This window comes from Dipodomys merriami, unplaced genomic scaffold, assembly GCF_024711535.1.
Source record: "Dipodomys merriami isolate MVZ:Mamm:240054 unplaced genomic scaffold, mDipMer1.0.p SCAF_15, whole genome shotgun sequence".
In the NCBI taxonomy this organism is placed as follows: Eukaryota; Metazoa; Chordata; class Mammalia; order Rodentia; family Heteromyidae; genus Dipodomys; species Dipodomys merriami.
Window position 1 is genome coordinate 9,713,304 of NW_027202826.1, and position 23,384 is coordinate 9,736,687.

Sequence of the window (23,384 nt, forward strand, 5' to 3'; positions counted from 1 at the left end):
GCTGTTTGTAATGTTTGGAAAGAACTTCTATAAACCACTAAAGATACTTATGAGGTAATAATTACAACATACCTTTTGCCATTACTTTCAAATTAATTGGCACCCAAATTTACTAAGTAGAAGATAAAGGAGAAATAAATATTGTCTCCCTAATTCATATCTTTTAAATGTTTACAAATTTAACCCTTTTAAAATGTTAAGAATGTATTTTATACAAAGTATCTGTGTTACCATCCTAGATACTCCAGATATAAAACTAAATGTTAAAGCCTATAATATCAGAAGCAAACTACTGAAGGAAATGAATTATGGAAATAACATTTTTATAAGTTCAATGTCAAAAGGAAACAAAACTATAAGGAAATCAAGTAATATACATAATAAGCTCTATACCTTCAATCATGTAATGAAATTTTTAAAATGGAACAGGTATATTCACATGGATCAAATACATTTCACGGAATAAAAATATCCCTCTTCCAATGAATCTCACCTATAAAAACCCTGATTTTTTTTAAAAAGTAGACAATTTATCGTCTAATGATTTGTCATGTATCCTCCCAGAGTATTGTTTTATAGTTTCCAGTCTACTTTACTCATACAAATCCACAATACCTCACATTCTTTAGCTTTTTCACCTAATGTTTCTTGGTCATCTAGTTCAGGATAGTTTCATTTCAGTCTCTTTTACAGTAAATAGGTTGTGCATCTTTGTATACATCTAACATTTTATACATAGTTTTCTGTGGGACGTCTCATGACCTCCTTTGTGCGTTTTTCTACTGTACTGTATTTCCTACCAATTTCAATTAGGAACAGACACTCTTATTTGGAGGGGAGAGGGAGACAGTGCTGGGTTAAACCCAGGAACCTTGCTCACGATGCATGCTAAGCTAATACTCTACTACTGAGCTACACCTTCATCCCACAACTATTAACTTTACTTTGATATTAAACAGTTTTCCATCAGAACAAAATGCCCTAATAATATATGGAGCTGCCTAATGACATATTTTAAGCTGAAAAACATGAGAAATGGTGTGTTCAGAAAACCTCTCGCCTTCCCCACCCTTCATTCCTGAAGTAAGTCATGAAACTACATGAGAGGTGTTTACTTGTGTTTCTGAGAGCTGGGACACCAGGGGAATCTGGGTGAACAGGCCTTCCGGGTTCCCCACTTCACTACTTGCAGCTCATGTCACTTCATTTTATCACATACGTTTAACAACTTTCAACTCTCCAAGTATTATAAACAGGTTAAGTTTCTTTCTTTGGGTCTTCATGTCCTTATGAAGAGTTTAAAGAAGTTATATTAAACAAATTAGCACACATTTGCCTTCCTAATAATATTTATCAATCTGATTTCCAAGAACTCAGACAATGAACCTAAAATAAAAGATGAAGAAGAGGGCTGGGAAGGTGGCTCAGTGGTAGAGTGTTTGCCTTGCAGGCATGAGGCCTTGGGTTCGATTCCTCAGCACCACATAAGCAGAAAAAGCCAGAAGTGAGGCTGGCACTCAAGTGGTAGAGCGATAGCCTTCAGCTGAAGAGCTGAGGGATAGCCCAGGCACAGAGTTCAGGCCCCACGACTGACCCAAAAAAAAAAAAAAGATGAAGAAGAAAGAGTTTTTTTTTTTAAGGAAGGAAAGATTTTTTTTTTGTCTCTCTCCTATAGCACCAAAGGTGCCATTTTATTTGAAGTTCACTTTTCTTTTTTTGGTGGCTCTGGAGTTTGAACTCAGGACCTCAATCTAAGGACCTCATGCTTCCTAGGGAAGCACTCATAGCCACTGAAGTTCATCTTTTTAGTAAGAAACCACAGCAAATATAAAAACAGGCTTTCTTCTATTTTAAAACAAATTTTAAACAAAACTTCCTTATGAGTCCTATGTGAATTAAAAGACTTCCAACTATTTAGTATTTTCTTAATCTCCCTTAAAAAAATTCTATAAATATCGCAAAAAACTCTATAAATACATGAAACATTGTAGAATTTATTTAAAGGAAAAAGACAAACTCTAAACTTAAATTTCCTTAAAGTACAATTCCTATATAGTTAGTAACTGTTCACTAGTTCCACAAAATTCTTTCTTTTTTGGGGGGGTCCGGTCGTGGGGTCTGAACTCTGGGCCTGGGCGCTGTCCCTCAGCTCTTCAGCTCAAGGCTAGCGCTCTACCACTTGAGCCACAGTGCCACTTACAGCTTTTTTCTTTTTGCTTATGTGGTGCTAAGGAATCTAACCCAGGGCCTCAGGCATGCAAGGCAAGCACTCTACCACTGAGCCACCTTCCCAGCCCTAGTTCCACAAAATTCTTTAAAAAGTACTAAGCTAAGCTCATTTTCATAGATAATTCTACATATCTTTATTTCGAGATAAACTGAATGTTTCATACATGGCATTTTAAGCAGCTAGTACCATCAAAACATTTCAGAACAACTCTAAAAATTAGCAGTATGATCCTTATTGTATAGACAAAAGTTAGGAAGAACTATGACAAAATAATATAGTAGCAGGGCACGGTGTTTCATGCTTCTAATCCAAGCACTTGAGAGAATGGCAAATTCAAGGAAAGCCTAGGGTACATAGCAACTTTGAGGCTAGACTATACTACACAATGAGATCTGTCCTCCAAAGAAACAAAGCCTTGCAGTTGGAGGTGTGACTTAAGGGGTAGAGTGCCACCTGTGAGCAAGTAATCCAAGCAAGGTCATGAGTTCAAGTTCAAACAAAAAAAAAGTTTAAAAAAAGTGAAGGGTAGGGAGGGAGGAAGATCCCAAGATGTAGATCAGTGGTTAAAGCATTTGACTAGCATGTGGAGGGCTCTGAGTTCAATCCTCAACACCACAGAAAACTACAATAATAATAATTAATAATAATAGCATAGTTAATAATTTACCAATATTTTCTGCTTTAACAGAATGTAATTATGATCAATTTTATTTTCTTTCCTTATTTTTTTTGGGGGGGAAGTTCGGTCATGGGGCCTGAACTCTGGGCCTGGGCGCTGTTCCTTAGCTCTTCAGCTCAAGGCTAGCACTCTACCACTTGAGCCACAGCACCACTTCTGGTTTTTTTTTTCTGCTTATGTGGTGCTGAGGAATCGAACTCAGGGCCTCATGCATGCAAGGCAAGCGCTCTACACTGAGCCACCTTCCCAGCCCCCAATTTTATTTCCTTAGGAACAATCTAAATAACACATAAAACTACTACAAACTTTTTTTTTTTTGTCGGTTATGGGGCTTGGTCTCTGGGCCTGGGCACTGTCCCTCAGCTCTTCAGCTCAAGGCTAGCACTCTACCACTTGAGCCACAGTGACACTCCCAGTTTTCTGAGTGGTTAATTGGAGATAAGAGTCTCGCAGATTTTCTTGCCCGGGATGGCTTTGAACTGCAATCCTCAGATCTCAGCCTCCAGAGTAGCTAGGATTACAAGCAGAAGCCACCATGCCCAACTACTACAAACTTTTAAGAGAGTAATTTAGCAATATCTACTACAACCTTTAAAAAGTGTAGACTTCTGGAAAATACACTTAAAAGGATATATCCCACAAAGTAGAAATAAAAATATAGAAACTGGTTATCACTGCTCAACAAAAACTGAAAGTTAAAGTATAATGTACATGTAATATAATATGTTAAGATTTTAAACTAACACTTTCACCGATTTTAAAGAATGCCAAAAGAAAAAGTAAACTTGACTACACAATAACCCTTCTTGAATTATAAATAGTCTGATCACTTTCAGATGTCACCTTTAAGCCTCTCTTCTTAACTTTACTTCTTCATAATAAATTATATAAGCCAAATAATATGCAGGCATTAAAATTCATGTAAGAATAATATCATTAAGTAAACTACATTGCAAAACAGCATAAATACAATCAAATTTTTAAATAAAATAATTATATGTATATATTTATGCACAGAAAACTAAAGGTCTTGCCCCAAAATGTTAATATTCAATTATATATGGGTGCTTGGATGGGGGATATTTTAGTTTTTATATGTATGCATTCATATTGGATTCCAATTTCCTGCTATAAAGACTTGTCAGTTTTAAATTTCTTTAAAATAAAAAGTACTATTTGATTTAAAAATATTTAAAGCCAAAGATACTTTAGACATTAAATACAAGATGGTTAACAACCTATGAAATATGGGAATTTTGAATCTTATAAAATAGGTAAGTTTTAATCTTATCATATAGGTCCCATAAAGACACACAGTAATGTATACCAGTTCAGATCTGACTTTTTTTTAATGCTTTTAAGTAACTACTTAAATTTCATTAGAATTTTTAAATTGATCTCTACATGCTTTTGGCTAATTTTCTTCCTCTAGAAACTAACTAGAAAGCACATTTAAGCCATTTCATCAGATTCAGAACAATGGGTAAAAATCTGAGCTATTTTAAATAATCTAAGATAATTATACTATTTTCAGGGAAATCTCATTACAATTTGTTGTTGTTGATGTTGGCCATGGGGCTTTAACTCAGGACTAAGGTATTGTCTCTGAACTTTTTCTTTTTTCTTTTTTCTCAAGAATAGCTCTCTACCACTTTGAGCCACAGCTCCACTTTAAGTTTTTCTGATGGTTAATTGGAGGTAAGAGTCTCACAGATTTTCCTGTCCGGGCTGGCTCTGAAGCATGATCCTCAGATCTTAGCCTCCTGAATAGCTAGGATTACAGGTGCCATCAGTACCTGGCATCATACTTCAAGTATTATTAACTTCTTTATCATATATCCTTCTACTTATGTCAAAATGAGCCTAGAAAAATTACAGCATCTAAAATTTTAGCTTTTGTTAAGAAAAAGAAAGTTTCTGAACGATTTTTACAATTTAGAATAGCTTAAATGGCAATATTTTTGGAAGATAGGGGTTGAGACAGATGCGGGCTCAGATAGATAGATAGATAGATAGATAGATAGATAGATAGATAGATAGATAGATAGATAGATAGATAGATAGATAGATAGATAGATAGATAGATAGATAGATAGATGATAGACAGACAGACAGACAGATAGATAGATAGATAGATAGATAGATAGATAGATAGATAGATGATAGATAGATAGATAGATAGATAGATGATAGATAGATAGATAGATGATAGATAGATAGATAGATAGATAGATAGATAGATAGATAGATAGATAGATAGATAGATAGATAGATAGATAGATAGATAGATAGATATGCGCTACATTTCCAGCCCTACCTCCAGTCCTTTTTGCTCCAGTTATTTTTGAGACAGAGTCTAGGTTTTGCTTGGGCCAAGGTGGACCACAATCCTTCCACTTCTACTTCCTGCTATAGCTGGGATGACAAGTATATACCCATGTCCAGATCCTTCTGTTGATATAGGGTCCTGAGAACTTTTTCACCCAGGCTGACCTGGAAGCTCGATCTTCCTGATCTCAGCCTCCTGCCTACTTGAGATGACAGGCTGCACTACCTCACCCAGCTTTTAATTCAAATTGTAATTAAAAGGCTAAAAGCATTTTGGAATACAAAGTGAAAATGGTATTATTTAACAATAATGTACTGTCTATCTTGAGAACTTTAAAAGACAGATCAAAGGAATGAAACCTAGATAACAAACAACAAAATTGCAGTTACTACTATGTACATATTTGAAACCCTGAGACCAAAGCAACCAATAGAGCACAGTTATACTAGATTAGCCTATTACTGCTTATAAAATCTAGTCCAGCTGTTGGAGGAGCAGCTTTCAGTGACAAACAGCTTCCCTGCTACAAAGGTGGCAGGAAATCTATCAAACTGGACAATAAAATTGCAATTGAGTTTCTTTGGCTTTTTATAGCAGCTGCATGTATCCTGATGTAACTCTGCAAATGCTATCCAATTCTGCAACAGTAGTTCTTTATACCCCAATTCCTTATCAAGAACGGTTATAAATTTGTGAAACCGAGATTCAAAATGACTGGAAAGAAAAAGGAAAAAAATAAGCATCACTTGGATTTAATATGCATAACAATGCTTAAAATGCTTTAGAATGAACAGTCTTAAAGAGAAAAAATTTGGTCTCAATAATTCAAGCAGGATTTTTTTTAACATGCTATCAATTACCTACTGAACCAAGTCACTTTAACTCTTCTATAACTTTATTCAATATTCATGTGAAAGGCCCGATTTCTTTTAAAAATAGAAGCAAGATTTAAACTTCTAACACAATAAGGATATTCTTAGGAGAGGAACACAAAGGCACAATACCTATGTTCTTCTGATCATATAAAATAATTTATGGAAACGAACTTAAGGAAATGGAAACAAGAGGTTTCTTCTTCATTGTTAAATTTTTTCCTTTCTTATTCTATTATTTATCTGTTTTGGGGAGGTTAAGGGAGGACACAGAAATAGAGGGACAAGAGTGAACAAAAGTAGCATTGGTATTCCCTAGATACTATGTTAAAAATGAGCTATACAACTTGTGAGTGGGGATGGGAGGGAAAAACTGGGAGAGATTGACTTTTGTAACTGCAATTACAAAACTGCAGTTACAAATTGACTTTTGTAACTGCAACCCTTCTCTACATTACCTTTATAATAACAATTTTTTTTAAATGTTAAGAACAAAAAAAAATTCCAACAAGGCAATATCCAAATAAATCACTTTTCCAAACTTCAGGATAATGAAATGTCTTTTCATCTTGTCTTCATGCCAGGGAAAGGAAATGCCCCTGGCTCCCAGGTGAAGGGCATGCCAGGATCTCTGGAGGTAGGGAAGAGCACTTGGCTGATAGGTTACTGAACCTGTCAGTCCAGTGCCTGGGACTGGGAATTTCCTGTGGAACCGCCCTCTGAGCTGATCCTATTTAGGCCCCGACCAGCACAGGCCCCATTAGGCCATGCCATGTGTTTCTCCATGATCATGTCCTGTGTCCTGTCTGCTGGCTGACTTATTTCTGGTCTTCGTGGCATCCCAATTCAGCTTTCCACCGAAGCTGAATTGGTTTGTTGGTAGTGTTTTTGTTCTTTCTTTCCTCTCTGGCCTGTTTCCTAGCCATGTTAAGTGTATTTAGGGACTGCAGGCCACTAAATGTATAATAAAGACTTCAATATTCCATCTTCCAAAATGTGGCTTCCCTGATAGTTCACCTTACAACACATAAAGCAATAACACTTAAGAATACCATGCCCATGGACTGTGGTTTAGCTCCTAAGAAAGTGTGAGGGTAGCATGCTAAATAAATCCCTGGATATAATCTTTATATCGTATCTGTAATAATAAAAAAGAAAGAAGGAAAAGAAAAAAAGAAATGCCTTTTACCTTTTAACCACAGGAAAATCCACATTAAGAAATTCAACTTTAGTTTTTTACATGTTTGAAAATTTTAAATTTAAAAAAACAATTAGGACCAGGTGCCAGTAGCTCATGCCTGTAATCCTAGCTACTCAGGAGGCTGAGATCTGAGGATCACGGTTCAAAGCCAGCCCAGCCAGGAAAGTCCATGAGACTCTTATTTCTAATTAACCACCAAAAGTCCAGAAGTGGAGCTGTGGCTCAAGTGGTAGAGCCTTGGTTAGCCTTGAATGCAAAAAGCTCAAGGGACAGTGCCCAAGCTCTTTGTTCAAGCCCCAGGACCAGCACACACGCACAAAAAGAAAACTACAAGGGCCAACTTAAAACACTTAAGGACTGGTGAGGGGAGGGATGCAGTTCTCCTAGGGATTGAAGTCATACTCTAACACTCGAGCTAGTTTTATTATGATAAAAAAAATACTCCAAAATTATTTCGGCCAACAGATATTATACTTCATAAATGTAATCCTAAATAAAACTATAAAACTTAGTCAAAATCTGTGCCTGCCTAAAAGTCAACACAAGAGACCAATCCTTAGAGGAACTATGTTCTTTATAATAATTTTAAGATCTGTTTAAAACCACAAGTCACTGGAGTAAAGAAAAATTTAAAATAAACAAAACTCTGTACACACACCCATAGAACATAAACCATTTTCTTTGATACTAAAAAAAACACTGCTTCAATAAGAATGATACAAACTAGTATATATTACTTCTTTCAGCAGTCTCTGGACCAGATATTTGCTCTCTTTAATACCAAAAAGATTGTTTTATAATTAAAAAATAAAGTATTAAGGGGTCATAGATTGGACTTTCCCCATGACATTTTCTTTTGTTACTATGACTTTTGTTGCTGTTCATTTAAAGTTTGAACTCAGGCCCTCCAGCTTGCTAGGCAGATGCTCTACTGCAGCTATACCAGCAGCTTTCCATGACATTTTTCAAAGAGTACAATATATTGTACAGTATATTTAATACTTTATATATTATTCTATACTACACTGTATTATAAATATTGTGAAGATAAAAAGTTGAGAATTTTATGAACATTAGACAAATGATTTCCTGTAAACCTAGAGTTGTTCTCATTTTAAAGTTATAAGGGCTTATTTTTGTTGTTGCTATAGTTGTTCTTGTGGTTGTTTTGAGACAGGATCTTACTATGTATGTAGCTCAGGTAAGCCTTGAAGTCTTGACCCTCTCCTTCAAGTGCTGGGATTACAGGCATGTGTCACCACACCCAGTGATATTACTTCATTTCTATTATTTGGTTTGCTTTTTGTTTTAGCAGTTGAGGGTCTCATGTTTCCTAGACTAGCTTCAATCTCAATTCTCCTGTTTCAGCCTTTCCTGTAGTTAAGGATTACAAGCATGAACTACCACATCCAGCGAAGAATTTACTGTAAACTATGGACTTTCAGACTGAGGTATTGTGTTGCTAAATGGTAAGAGTGCTTGACAAGATTCAATCCCCAGCACTAAGAAACAAACAAAAATACAATTATCTATGAACCATCCCACAAGAACAAAGAATGTGACGTTTGGCTCAGCTCATGGAAAAAAAATGCCAACAATAATTTTAAAAAAGGAACTTGCCATAAATATGTTAACTATGATAGCATTTAAATATTAAAAGAATAATTACTGAAGAGTGAGAGTATAGTTCAGTAATAGAGTACTTGCCTTCAACACCTTGGGTTCAATTCCCAGTACCACAAAAAAAAAAAAAATTATGTATATCCATGTAGTTTAGAAAAAGCTGAGCATGATGGTATATTACCTTTAATCCCACCATTTGAAAGGCTGAAATGGAAGAATGGCAAAATCAAGCTTGCCTAGGCTATACAGTGAGATCCTGTCTCAAAAACAAACAGCACTATAGAAAAGACCTAGAATCCGGGAGCCCAAGGCTCACACCTGTAATCCTAGCTACTCAGGAGGCTGACATCTAAGGATCGCAGTTCAAAGCCAGCCCAGGCAGGAAAGTCTGTGAAAGTCTTATCTCCAATAAACCACTAGAAAACCAGAAGTGGCGCTGTGGCTCAAGTGGCAGAGTGCTAGCCTTGAGCTGAAGAGCTAAGGTACAGCGTTCAGGCCCAGAATTCAAGCCCCATGACCGACAAAAAAAAAAAAAGGAGGAGGAGGAGGAGGAGGAAAAGAAAAGACATAGAAATACAGTATTAAAGCAAGATTAGTGGAGAAGGGAGACAAAGCATTTGGGAAAAGGAATTCAATTTTTTTATTTTTTTGGCTGGTCGTGGGACTTGAACTCTGGGCTTGGGCGGTGTCCTTGCTCTCTTCAGCTCAAGGAGAGGGCTCTACCACTTCAGCCACAGAACCACTTCCGGTTTTCTAGTGGTTTAGAGTCTCACAGGCTTTCATGCCTGGGCTGGCTTTGAACTGTGATCCTCAGATCTCAGCCTCCTGAGTAGCTAGGATTACAGGCATGAGCTACCTGGCGCCCGGCAGGGAATTCAATTTTACAGACACTGTTAGGCACATTGTTTTTCATGCCTTTTGTATTTATGTATAGAATATTTCAATGAAAGAAATCCTTAATATACATATAAATACCTAATAGTAATTTAAGTTAAAGGAAAAAATCACTAGTAGATTGAAAAAACCAACAATTTTTTTCTTATTTCCATTTCTTGGGGTTCATTTTGACAAGTATTATTTTATATGATGGGAGGCACAAAGGCATTTGAGCCCCTGTGTTCCTCTCCTAAGATCATCCGACTTAAAATCCAATTTTTTTTAACTGACAAGAACATTACCAGCATGCATGCATCAGTCAGAGTTTTTCTTTTTACTCATCTAACGCTGCTGAAACATCCTCTCATATCTGAATACAGTGTGCCACCTGGTGTCCAAAGTGCCTAATCGTGCAAATTCAAAGAACTGTGAGCACATTTGCTTGAAAATATAAATTCTTGGCTCTTCTACATGACTTTACTAAGCAAAACACACATAAAATTGACACTTGAACATTATTTTGATTCTGAATAAACTGGCAAAATTCTTTTTGTCTTTTGTTTTCATTTGGTTGCATTTTCAAAGAATAACAACACTTTTTCTAAATTTTCAGTCTATTATCTAGGTAAATTTTAAAATCACACATATATAAAATATTAAAAATACACTTTGATAATGAAACTTACCTTTGAATGTGTTATTGATAAGGTGTCCACCCACACACGCCAGCCACCCCACTCGTATTTGACTGCATGGTAAAGCAGGATTCGGAATATGGCATATACCATTTCTGTTATCTTTTGTTCATCTGAATTCTTTGGATTAAAATAGCAGAGGGAAAGCATCCACTCTTGCCACACAGAACACTGTAGCAAGCTCCTAAAAATAATAAGAGAGTACTGAATTACTGAAAAACATAAAAATTCTAAAGTACAGAGGTCTTGAGCTGGGTTTGGTAGCATATATCTATGATCCAAGTATTGGGAGGAGAAAAGAAGAATGCAGGCCAGCCTGAGGTGCTTTCTGAGTTATACTGTCTCACAAAATTAAAAATTGAAAATAGTCAATGTAATACTTAACACTCTTCATTTAGTTTATGGTACATTATTTGAATACCATTAGTGACAAAAAAATGGAAAAATAATTCCATGCTATTTTTAAAGCAATTTTTCTAAGACAAACTGGGTTCATACAAAAGGATGAACTATAAATATTCCAAGTAGATTATTTCTGATCTAGCTTACCTCCTGTTTTCTCTACTGTTATTAAAAAGTTTAATCATGTCAGAAAGAAAAGCTCGGCGAACCTCCATGCTCTCTGGACACTGGGGAGAATTTCGAAGTAGGGTCGCAATTACTTTTAGTATCTCTGTAAGACAATTCATGAATAAGTAAAAACTAAAACACAACAAAAAGTTCATGCTGAAAAACCAATATATTACAATTTCTTTAGTTTTCTCTATATAAATGTCTACTGAAAATATCCTCTTCTGTAATGAAAAGAAAATTATGATAGACAATGTACTAATTAGCATGATAGCATTTATAAGGGAAAGGATTTTATTCCATGATTTGAAACACGAAAGGCATTTTTTGGCACAGTTGGAGATTAAATATCCGTACCTTTTACACAAACACTCTGCCCCTAAGACACAACTCTAGTACCAGAGCTAAATTTTAAAAGGTTAAAATGAAACAACTTTAAATCATAAATGAATTAACTGAAGATAAAACTACTATCTGCAAAAATAGTGGTTATTCTTAAAAACAACTAACACAGTCAGGGCATAACACAAAAAAAAAGAGCTCCTTCACAGCCCTGAAATCAAACCTTAATACCAACACCAAAAACAAAAACAAAAACAAACAAAAAAACCCTTAAAAAAAAACCTCAAGGGAGGGGAGGATTGGGGGGGGGGCAGGGGGAGACTGGGAAGGGATGGGAAGGGGAAACAAAGGAGGAGGCTACAATGCTTGATAAGAAATGTACTCATTATCTTGCCCATGTAATTGTAACCCCTCTGTTCAGTATTTTCACAATAAAAAAATTTTTTTTTAAAAACAAAATCTCAGAAGAGAAAAATAATAAATTCTAGGATTCTAGAACATTATTTATAGCTTGTCAAGTGTTTTCCTTTATCAGAGTAATTTTTTTAAATTATAAAGATGTTATTCTGTAACTAAACAGATCAGAAACAAAAACTCTAAAAGCAATTAACCTACTCCACATCTCCATCCCCACAACTAAGGCAAAATAATAAGGCTCTACAATTGTCTCAATATAAAGTTGACTGAATGACCAGAACTTAGCATATAGAAATAAAAAAATTTAAAAACACATACTACATCACAAAATTTGTAGATCAAAAAAAGTACTAACTCTAAATTTAAAAATAAACAATGTATCAAATTTTTACCCAATTAAGACTTAGGAATTCTAAGCCAGACATTTGCCAAGGATTCTACTGACTCCAGAATTGTAAGTTCAAAAAAACAAACATGAATACTCTGTTATTCAATTCATGATATTTTGAGAGACATTTCTAAATTCTTCTAATGATAACTTCGAAGGTTTTCTACCTAAACCAGGGGTGGAGAGCTTTATAGCACCAGTCAATAAAAGCAGGCCATGAGCAGCTGATGAGAAGTATACATGTCTGGCCTGTCAGGTCACCAAATGATTTTGTGGGCCTTATACAGCTCAAAGGTTGGGTACTCCCCACTCCTGAACAGTAATTACAAGAATGACGAAAATCATAATTACCACAGGATAACTGCCATTGATTTTGAGATATTCTTTCACAAATACTGGTTTTTAAGAAAATACAGTTAACTCAATCATTACACAAGGAGACACAGATACTATATATTAGCCTCATTTGAGAGTTAAGGATACGAAAGCAAAAGAAAAAAGGCAATATAATTAAAATTAGTAGCTAGGAGTTCAACCCAGAAAGCCTCTGTTGAAAACCACCATACTACCTTTTTTTTTTCTGAGCTAATTTCAATACATTAAGTAATTAACATCTACGGTTTGAATGTGTCTCCTAGAGTACATGGGTTGCCCCTGTGACACTGCTAAGGTGTGGTAATATTATTAAAGGAGAAGGCCATGAAGACTCTCATGCTAATGGATTAAAAGCCACATAACAAAGGCTTCACACTTTAAACTGCTTGCTCTTTGAACTGCCTTCCTTTCAAGCAAAGCAGACCTTACCAAACCAAATGAAAGCACCTTCAACTGATAAATCTAAGCTTCCAACTGAAAAACTAAATTTCTGACCATAGCCGCAGGCATTCTGCTATAGCAACACAAAATAGTGAGGTAACAGAATAGCCTAAAATTCTTATTTGTCCCAACTTTTTTGTTTTTCCATTCTCAAAAAACAATACTATCTCTCCCAAAGTAGAAGAGTGTGCTTTAAAAATAGCAGTGAAGCCAGGAGCCTGTAATCCTAGCTATTTAGGCTAAGATCTGAGGATCACAGTTCAAAGCCAGCCTTGGAAGGAAAGCCTTATCTCTAATAAACTACCAGAAAACTGAAAGAGGCACTGTGGCTCAAGTGGCAGAGTGCTACCCTTGAGCTGAAGAGCTGAGGGACAATGCCCAGGCCCAACAATCAACCAAAAAAAAAAAAAAGTAGCAGTGAAACAGCCACTTGACCCACACCCAGCCTGGTATGCTGATTCTTCATCCTTAGCCTTCGAGAGACATATCAGTGCTCTCTCACATTCAATTGCCTGTGCCTAGTAGCAGGCCACCATCTCACTGAAAAAGGACTGGAAAGTAGTTTTCCCATCTTCCCAGGAAGGAGAGGAAAACTAGATGCAGACAGAATGAATGGTTTCACAGCACTCTTATAATTAGCTAACTGTATTTTCCATTTTATGAAGTTTTTGTATCAATTACCATTTTTATCTTCTTTTTCTTATTTGTCTATGTATCTTATGTTTATACTAAATCAAAATAACCTTTAAGAATTCTGACACTAAGGCCGGGTGCTGGTGGCTCACATCTGTAATCCTAGCTACTCAGGAGGCTGACATCTGAGAATCATGGTTCAAAGCCAGCCCAGGCAGGAAAGTCCATGAGACTCTTATCTCCAATTAACCATTGGAAAATCAGAAGTGGTGCTGTGGCTCAAGTGGCAGAGTGCTCACCTGGAGCTGAAGAGCTAAGGGACACCACCCAGGCCCAGAGTTCAAGACCCACGACTGGCCAAAAAAAAAAAGAAAGAAACAATTCTGACACTGAATTCTATTTCAATAATAGCACATTTAACTCAATGCAAATTCAAATGCTACATGTTTACTGTTTACCTATCTTTTGCTTTCTCAGTCTGAGAGGATATTTCTAATAGGCAATATAAATTTAATAATTGAATTTATCATGCTTAATGTATGACTGACATGTCTTCATGCTTTCGCTTTCCTGTGTGCTTGTCATTTGCTCTGCAGAGCAAATACTATAGAGCTTGCATTTTTTGCTCTTCTACCATTTTTGAGGGTGCGCTTTGTTCTGATTCTGCTAGTAGGTCCCTGAGAGCTTTTCACAAATTGATTTTTAAAATCGACTTTTGTCCCTGGTACAATTAACTGATGCTAATAAAAAAAATAAAAATTAATTAAATTTGAAGTGAAATAGCATTATATACACAGTCAAACCACACCACTCAAAAAGTACTTGAATTCAAAACTCTAAGGTAATTCTTTGGGGTTTGAACTCTGGGCCTGGGCACTGTCCCAAAGCCACTTGAGCCACATCACTATCTCTTGCTTTTTCTAGGTAGTTTATTGGAGGTACAGAGTCTCATGGATGTTCCTGCACAGACTGGCTTCAAACCACGATCCTCACATCTTAGCCTTCTGAGTAGTCAGGATTACAGGTGTGAGCCACCAACCCCTGTCTTCTAAAGTAATTCTTCTAATGACATGATCTTCAAAAAAACAAGAAGAAAGATACATTTCAAATGCTTAAGAATTCTAGAGTTGAGAGCATAACTCAACTAGAAGGGTACATACTTAACAAATATACTAAGGCCCTGAGTTCAGTTCCCTAGCACTTCCAAAAATAAATTTTAAAAAAAGACAAATAAAACTATAAACATAAGCTATAGAGAACACAGACTGGATATAGCAGCTCACACCTGCAATCCCTACTACTCAAGAGGCAGAATTAGGAGGTCACAACCCCGTAAAACAACCCTGGGCAAAAATGAAACACATGAAAAATAAAGTAAAATGGGCAGGAACATGGCTCAACTGATGGAGTACTTGTCTAGCAAACATAAGATCCTAAATTCAAACCCAAGTACCAGAGGGAGGAAAAAAAAGAATATAGATATTTTTTCATTCCAAATTCCGTATTTATAATGATTTAAGATGAAAACTACCTTCATGGTTAATATAATTTAGTCTGGCATTGCTACATAGCATAATCAGAACTTTCTTAAAAATCTGAACACATTAAATCAAGATTTTGTGAAAACAATTTTTCATATCAAAATCTTGTGAAAACAATTCTTCAAAACCTTTATATATACCACAAAACTTAAATCAATGTGATGTTACAATCAACATTAAACATAAAATTAGTAACATTTTCTATCATGAAATACTCATAAAACAGTAAGTTTCAACAACAACAAAAAAAAAACTCCAGGTTTTTCATAGTTAATTTTGTTTTGGGGGGGTACCATTCCCAGGGCTTAAATTCAGGGCTTGGGTGCTATCCTTAGGCTTCTTTGCTCAAGGCTAGAGTCTATTACTTGAGCCACAGGCTCTTCTGGCAGTTAATCAGAGGTAAGAATCTCAGGGACCTTCCTGCCCAGGCTGGCTTCAAACAACAATCCTCAGATCTCAGTCTTCTGAATAACTGGGATTATAGGCATGAGCCACAGGCACCCTCACAGCAACACTGACTTTCTTGTTGGTAGCAAAACAAAGGCTTTTGGAAGCACAAAATACATACGAGGGTTTTGTATCTTTACTGAAGAATCAGGATCTGGATGCTGTTTATGTATCACCTGAGTACAAATTTGTTCTATAAGAATCTAAAAAAGTAAAACAAGAAATTACATTAGCATATCATGACATTAGTATCACTAGAAGTGTAATTAGAATACTAAAACTTATATTTTAGTGGTAAATATTTTATGTAGCTAAGTAAAATCAATATTATAATGCTGCTTTTACTTACCTATAAAATAAAAATCAAAAGTCAGTATTATGCAAAAAAATACATAAGCAGGAATAACTACATTTAGCAATTCACAGATTAATGTATTTACATAAATGTAGTCGTGTCCCCTTTATATAACTGTAAAACTTTACCTTAAAAAATAAGTGGCTTTATTTACTTAAACACTTAAACAATAATACAGATACCTTTCTAATAAGAAATTAGTAAGAGTAAATTCTAACTACATTCCTACCTCAAAGAGAACATTGTATGTGGTCATTGTGATTTGATTTGTCTGAAGCATGAGTCTCTCAGCCAGCAATGAAAACAGTCCATGCCCAAGCATGACCTCAGCTTTCCTCCTGTAATTACACAGAAAGAAATTACCAACCTGCAGTTACTATGTACCATTTACTATACATTCTGGAGGAAGGATTAAAAAAATGTTTTTCAGATGATAGATTACCAGCCAATTACCATACCAACGTTTATAAGGCTATAAAACATTCAACTAGAGAAAAGCTTACTAAAATATAACTATCGCTAAATTTAAGAAAAAAACAAGCAAAATGGGCTATGAGTAAAGTGTTCTACTAAACTCTTCAGAGTAATTATTTAACTACTAGCTATTTTCAGTTTCTAGAACTCAAGGCATCCAAACTAATTCTCATCATTAACCCAAAATATAAATAGCACAAGTAATTTTCATATTAAAAATTTATACTCCTAATTAGTCTTATACTGTTTAAACATATAGTAATGGGATTAGTACTTTCAAACTAACAAAATGTTTACATCTCAAGCAACATTACAAGGGAAGAAAAGAAAAGGATACAAAAGGAAAGGACCTAGAAGAGAGGACAGAGAAGAAATAAGAGGATCATAGTATGAAGCCAATACTGGCAAAAGCACAAGGCTCTATCTGAAAAATAAAATAAAACTAAAAGACTATAACATGGCTCAGGATTAAGTGGTAGAATATGGTTCAAGAGGCAGGGTACCTGCCTAATAAATTCCAGACTCTGAACTCAATCCCACTACCCTAGTTTTATATATATATATATATATATATATATATATATATATGTATATTTATATAAATCCCAGTGCCCCGTTATATATTTTATAAATATATATAAGGAAGTGTTTATATATATATATAAAGATAAGGAACTGAAGTGTTTATATAAGAATATAGAAATATATAGATATATATAAATATATTCATATATAGAAACATTATATATTGTATAATATGCAATATAATATTATATATATAAACACTTACTATCTCAGGCTAGTTAACAGTTCAGGGAAGGAAAAGCAGAGTATAGGAGAAGAAAAGAGAAACTAAAGGGAACACAGAACAGAAATGACATTTTAACGTTTTAAGTAAATAAGAAGTAAACAAAGAGTCCATTTTAGATTTTGTACATACTCACTTTGGAGTCAGATTTTTTAAAAAATAGCCCATTGCCTTGAGAGCTTGAACTCTAATTCCTTCACTTTTTGATGCCAGGAGTTTATAAATAACACTGCATAAATAAAAATTAAAAACAAACTATTTTGAGTATGTTGTTCAAAAAGTAATTATTTAACATGCATATGTTTTTCAGTTTTTCATATGATTTTAAACTCAATTCAAGTAATGCACAAATGAGATTAATATACATTTCAACATTTAAAAACTTACTTGGGTTGAGCGTGGTAGAAGCTCAAACCTGTGAACCCAGCTATTCCAGAGATGGAAGTAGGAGGATCACAGTTGAAGGACAAAACAGGCAAAATCACAAGACCCTATCTGAAAAACAAACTAAAAATAAAAAGGACTGGTGTATGGCTCAAGTGGTAGAGCATGGCTCAGGAAATTTGAAACAAGGCCCTGAGTTCCTAATACCACAGGGAAAAAAGAAGCAAAAATAAAAACAAAACAAAACAAAAACACACTTGCTATGCCAAGCTTCTTATACCTCCTTTTAATGAGAAAAATGAGAATAAAATATGGCGATTTCTCCATGAAAATACATCTATGTAAATCTTAATGCTTTCAGATACCTTTTACAAGTCAGGAAAAATATTATTTAAAGGAGCACATATTTAAATTTGTAATAATAAACATCAAGTAAAACAAAGGAGTAGGCTACTGATATACTGTCATCAGAAAAGACATACAAATAGTATGTCACAAAGAAAAGTGGTCCATGATAAACAATACTAAACTTGAGAATATTTTTGTATAATTGGTTTTACTCTAGCCATTGCTGAAAGAAGTATATATGAATATTCTATATTTCTTATATTTCAATAGTGTAAATAAAGTAGACAATTTCTTAAAAGTTACATAATATTAAAGCTCACTTAAGAAAAAAATACCCTAAGCTGTCATGCATCTATTACAAACTGGCTTTGGAGCTAATAACATTCCCAAAAAGAAAACTAACCATGTAGATAACTTCATTGGCAAATTAATAATGAAAAATAACTATTTTATAAAAAACTGACAAGTATATATTTCCCAAATCATTCTGTGAAAGCAGCATTTATCCTGTCACAAAACTTGGCAAATCACACACCAGCCAGATGCTGTGGCACATGCCTATAATTCCAGCTACTGGAGAAGAAAAGGATAGAAGAATTGAGGTTTGAGCCCAGCTGAGGCAAAATGTCTCTATCAACAAGCCAGGTATGATGGTTCATACCTATAATCCAAACTACACAGAAAGCACTGGTAGGAATATTACAAGTCTGAAACTGTCCCAATACAAAATACTGGAATGATTTATCTGTCTGTATTAATTAAATGGTAACAAATAATAAGAAACCTCTACAATTTAAGATTCATTCATAAAATATACCATGAAATAAGTCCTGAATCTTATGTCATTTCATAATGTAACTCATTTCATAATGTAAAATCAAATAACACTTTCCATATTTAAGGATCTTTCAATGTCTCTAAAGAATGTATATACTAAATATAATAAAAATTATGGATAGACTAATTTACCGTAGTCCATTCCTTTGGTCAAAAGCAGGAATCATAGAGTTAGGATGCTCTGCCATTAATGCCACAAGCAGCTGGAGAACATCCATTAGATTATCATCCTATAATTATTGTAGAAATTCAAATGTAAGATTGAGGAAAAACAGTATTTGAATACTGAATACTTCTGAAACAAAAGTTTCAACTTAGAAAGTGAGTAGACATATCTACAATATGCAATTATTGAGTTCTTTAAATATGCACATTCATCTGTGTGACTCAAAATATATACCATCAAAGAGAAAATTTCTTAACCAAGGATGTAAAATGCCTTTTAAGTCACAAAAAAGTTTGCTGAAGCATATTCTTATAGAAACAGTGGATCTGATTTAATAGGGTTTTTTTGTTTTGTTTTTAAGGAACTCTTACATGTCAGAAAACTGGACAAGGGAAAAGCTAGGTTGTTCTATCATAGAAAGACATATCAGAAGCTAAGTATGATAGGCCACACCAGTAATCCCAACTACTCAGGAGGCAAGACAGGAGGTATCACAATGAATTCAAAGCCAATGCATGTAAAGTTAGCAAGACTCTATCTCAAATACAAAAGAGCTAGAGACACAGTTTGAACAGTACAACAACTGAGCATGAGCTGGGTTCAGTCCTATACGGGAGTGCAGAAACAGGAGCATATAAGAGCCTTTAATATGCCAATAAAAGTAGTAAGTCCATTGATAGAGGTAAGGGTAACAGGTTATGTATTATTACCTAAGTTTATTCAATCTGGAATATGTTATCTACTCTGCCTCATAAGAAGCTAGTTCTAAAAGAACATTTTGGGAGAAAATTTTTTTCTTACATATCATCTATTATAAATCCTAAAGATGACAGGGGTCCATGTTTACTAAGTCAATATACTGTTCTATGTCATACAATTTGGAAATGTTATAGAATATCAGCACTACAACATACAAGTTCTGGACTTCAAAAGGCTTTATAAAAAGACTATACTACTATAGGTAGTCTTTGTTGGCTATTACCTGATGTATGAATATTATAAAAGCCAACTTGGGCATTACTGACACCTCCCCTCAAAGGGGGCCAAGTTAGAGGGAGGCACTACCACGAGTTTGTGAACCAAGTTGCTACTCTGACTGGAGATTTGAATTTCTGCTAGGGAAGCTACTTGTAAACTCATTTTGGAAAAGAATTTAAAGAGAAGGCCTGACAGATCTCTAATTACTAGACTGACAGAAAGCAGGGGCCACTATGACTTACAGTTTTGTCTCTTATGAAGAACTTAGTTTACTTCCTTACAGTTTATAAAAGGAATAATCACCTATAATAACAGGTTATTAAAGCATTTCATCTTAAAAAACTATTAGAATTGGTTAGGAAAAGTATCTAGAAATGACAGCACTCAAGGGGAAAATAATCATAATCATAAGTTATTTTCAACCAAATATAACTTAATTGACAAACAAGTCATTTGCATATGTCCCAATTAACAGACACAGATCTAATCATGAGTCCTTGAGTATTAGTGACTAAAGAAGGTACTATTTCATTTACAAAAAACTATTAATTCACAATTATGAAAATGGAAATTATCACTTAAAATGTGATATATTCTGTCAATTCTTAAACTTTATTTATACCTTAATCAGATTTAAGTAAGATTATATTTGTATATTTTAGTGCTAAAAGAAAAATCAAGGAAGAGAGATCTTTGAAACTATTTAAATTTCAACCTCCCACATAATTTTAAATCTCATTACAAATGAAAATTTAATGGAAAATTTGAATATGAATAATCAATTGGAAGATTTATTTTAAGAAAAGGTGACCCCACTGTATATCAACTCTAAAACCACAATAAATTAAAAAAGAAAAAAGAAAAAATTTAAAAAGAGGCACAAAATTGCACTTTTTAAAATCATTATTATAAAAGTAATATACAGAGGAATTATAGTTTCATAAATCAGGTAATAAATACTTTTTTTTTTTTTGGACAATGTCACCCTTGCCTTCATTCTCTCCCAATTTTTCCCTCTCACAAGTTGTTCCTACCCACCATCCATATAGTTCATTTTCAACATAGTATCTAGTGAGTACCATGCTGCATTTGTTCACCCTTTGTCCTGCCATATAATAACAATCTTAAAACCAATCATTTTTAGCCTTTTTCAAAATCTTTTTTCCACTAGTTCCTGGAAATACACTAAAAGTATGTTCTGGCATTTCAGTAGTAACTCAGTGAAATCTAATTATAGTAACTCTGAAAACCTTTCATGATTACATTTAGAGTACTTAAATAAAAATTTAAGATTTAATTCTTAGATAAACACGTTACTCTCCAATATAGTTACAAGGTTATTGAAGGGATTTTTTTGGGCATTTACATTTTTAAAAGCCTACAATACAGCTCCAAAAAGTAAAACCCCAAAATATGAAATTCAAGTATTACCTCATGCATAGTCAGTAGATAATTAAGAATGGCCTGCAACTCATCCTCCTTTACTCCAGAATCCTTTGGAAATATAATACAATATAATACATTTTTAAAAGCGTAACAATATGCATAGATTGGACAAAGCGATCAGCTGCTACAAATCTAAAAAGATAACTTAATATATAATCTAAACTTATTGAGTATGCACTAAAAAATTCAGGCTACAAGGCTATAGAAATCAAAGAGATTTGACACTGCTACCAAAGTACATGAGAGAATAATAGAGCCAGAGAATCCTGAAGTAGACAAAAAATTAAAAGCTATGATAAATGTTTAACTTACCACTCATCTAAATACAGAAGATAGCTTTTCTATATAAAATTTGACTTAGATAGATATAAAACATAGCTCATAACTGTAATGTAAGCTACTTGGGAGACAGAGGCAGGAAAATCTTTATTTAGAAGCCAACAAGGAGAAAAGTTACAAAGACCATACCTCAAAAACAAAATACAGGGCTGAGAATGTTACTTAGTGGAAAAGTGCTTGCCTAACATGCATGAAGCCCTGGGTTCAATTCTTCAGTACTGTACCATATAAACTGAAAAAGCCGGAAGTAGCACTGTGGCTCAAATGGTAGAGTGCCAGCCTTGATCAAAAGAAGCTCAGGGACAGTGCCCAGGCCCTGAGTTCCAGCCCCAGGACTGGCACAAAAATAAAAAAAACAAAGATACAAAATTGCTAGGGATATGGTTCAGGTGGAAGGGGGTTTGCCTGGTAGATAAGATGATGTAGGCTTAATCCCCAGGAAAATCAATCAATTAATCATGCTATGTGAAATTATAAGCTACAATACACAGCATGAAACAGGATAAAGAAATCATACTTACCTTCATCACTAACTGTTTAATGAACATCAACAAAAATGCTCGCAGAGAAAATATTTCCTTTTGATTAGGTCGTGGTCCATCTTTAAAGAGACACAGAACACACTTAGTAATTCAAAGACCTTAGAGCTATCAGAAGTATAAAATTCTCATTCTCAATAGCTTTTCCTTTTATTTGTAAGAACTACATAGGTCAGTCCTTTAAAAAGTAATTTCCTCGGGCTGGGAAGGTGGCTCAGTGGCAGAGTGTTTGCCTTGCATGCCTGAGGCCCTGGGTTCGATTCCTCAGCACCACATAAGCAAAAAGAAAAAAGCCGGAAGTGGCACTGTGGCTCAAGTGGTAGAGCGCTAGCCTTGAGCTGAAGAGCTGAGGGACAGTGTCCAGGCCCAGAGTTCAGGCCCCACGACCAGAACCAAAAAAAAAAAAAAAAAAAAAGTAATTCCTCTTATTCCTCTTATATGCCTCATGAAAGACAAACATTCAATCTCACCTGCAATTGTATATAAAATAGTCTAAATGTACAACACAGATTATTCTGAAACTACACTAAAGACATCTATTTGTACTTTTAAGTACATCCAACAGTTTAAAAAACAAAATCAAGCTATTTTGTTTTGAAGGATTTTTGCAAGAAGTTTACTATAAAAGGGAAATATAAACTTTGAATATTAGTATAAAAACTCTTTATACTGTTGTTTTCTATTGTGCAAAAACTACAAAAAAATCTCAAAAGTTTTAACACAGTATTATTTATAAAGAAGGGAAACATTAGGATGACTGATCTGACATCTTCTGAGGTTGAAAAAGTCCTTGGTCACACGTGGCTCACATTAAGTCAATTTTCATGTCTCAAACATATAATTCTCAATGAGAAAGCTTTTGAAATCAAATACTCATTGTTCTAAAAACCTAAACTAGGTACCTGTTCTGCTATTTTCCCTACTAATGACTATTTACAGCTAGTTCCTAGACCACCAAAGTACAGGACCACCATGACCCTATACAGATCAATTAAAATAGGAGGAAAATTGTTTAAAATTTCTTCCACATGATGATTCCTACACAAAGAAC

General features: G+C 34.6%; 1 protein-coding gene across 3 annotated transcripts in view; it reads right to left on the bottom strand.

Annotated features, from left to right (window-relative positions):
• The window catches only part of Lrba (LPS responsive beige-like anchor protein), a 445,034-nt gene that overhangs the window by 351,712 nt on the left and 69,938 nt on the right, over positions 1–23,384 (bottom strand). For all 3 annotated transcript variants that reach the window (XM_070022191.1, XM_070022190.1, XM_070022192.1), the window contains exons 15-22: positions 22,316–22,395; positions 21,441–21,503; positions 18,998–19,095; positions 17,433–17,525; positions 16,244–16,352; positions 15,781–15,862; positions 11,055–11,178; positions 10,497–10,689 (exon numbers count right to left, since the gene is read on the bottom strand). In XM_070022191.1, coding sequence (XP_069878292.1) covers positions 10,497–10,689; positions 11,055–11,178; positions 15,781–15,862; positions 16,244–16,352; positions 17,433–17,525; positions 18,998–19,095; positions 21,441–21,503; positions 22,316–22,395 — 842 coding nt within the window. The remainder of the gene's footprint in view (positions 1–10,496; positions 10,690–11,054; positions 11,179–15,780; positions 15,863–16,243; positions 16,353–17,432; positions 17,526–18,997; positions 19,096–21,440; positions 21,504–22,315; positions 22,396–23,384) is intronic.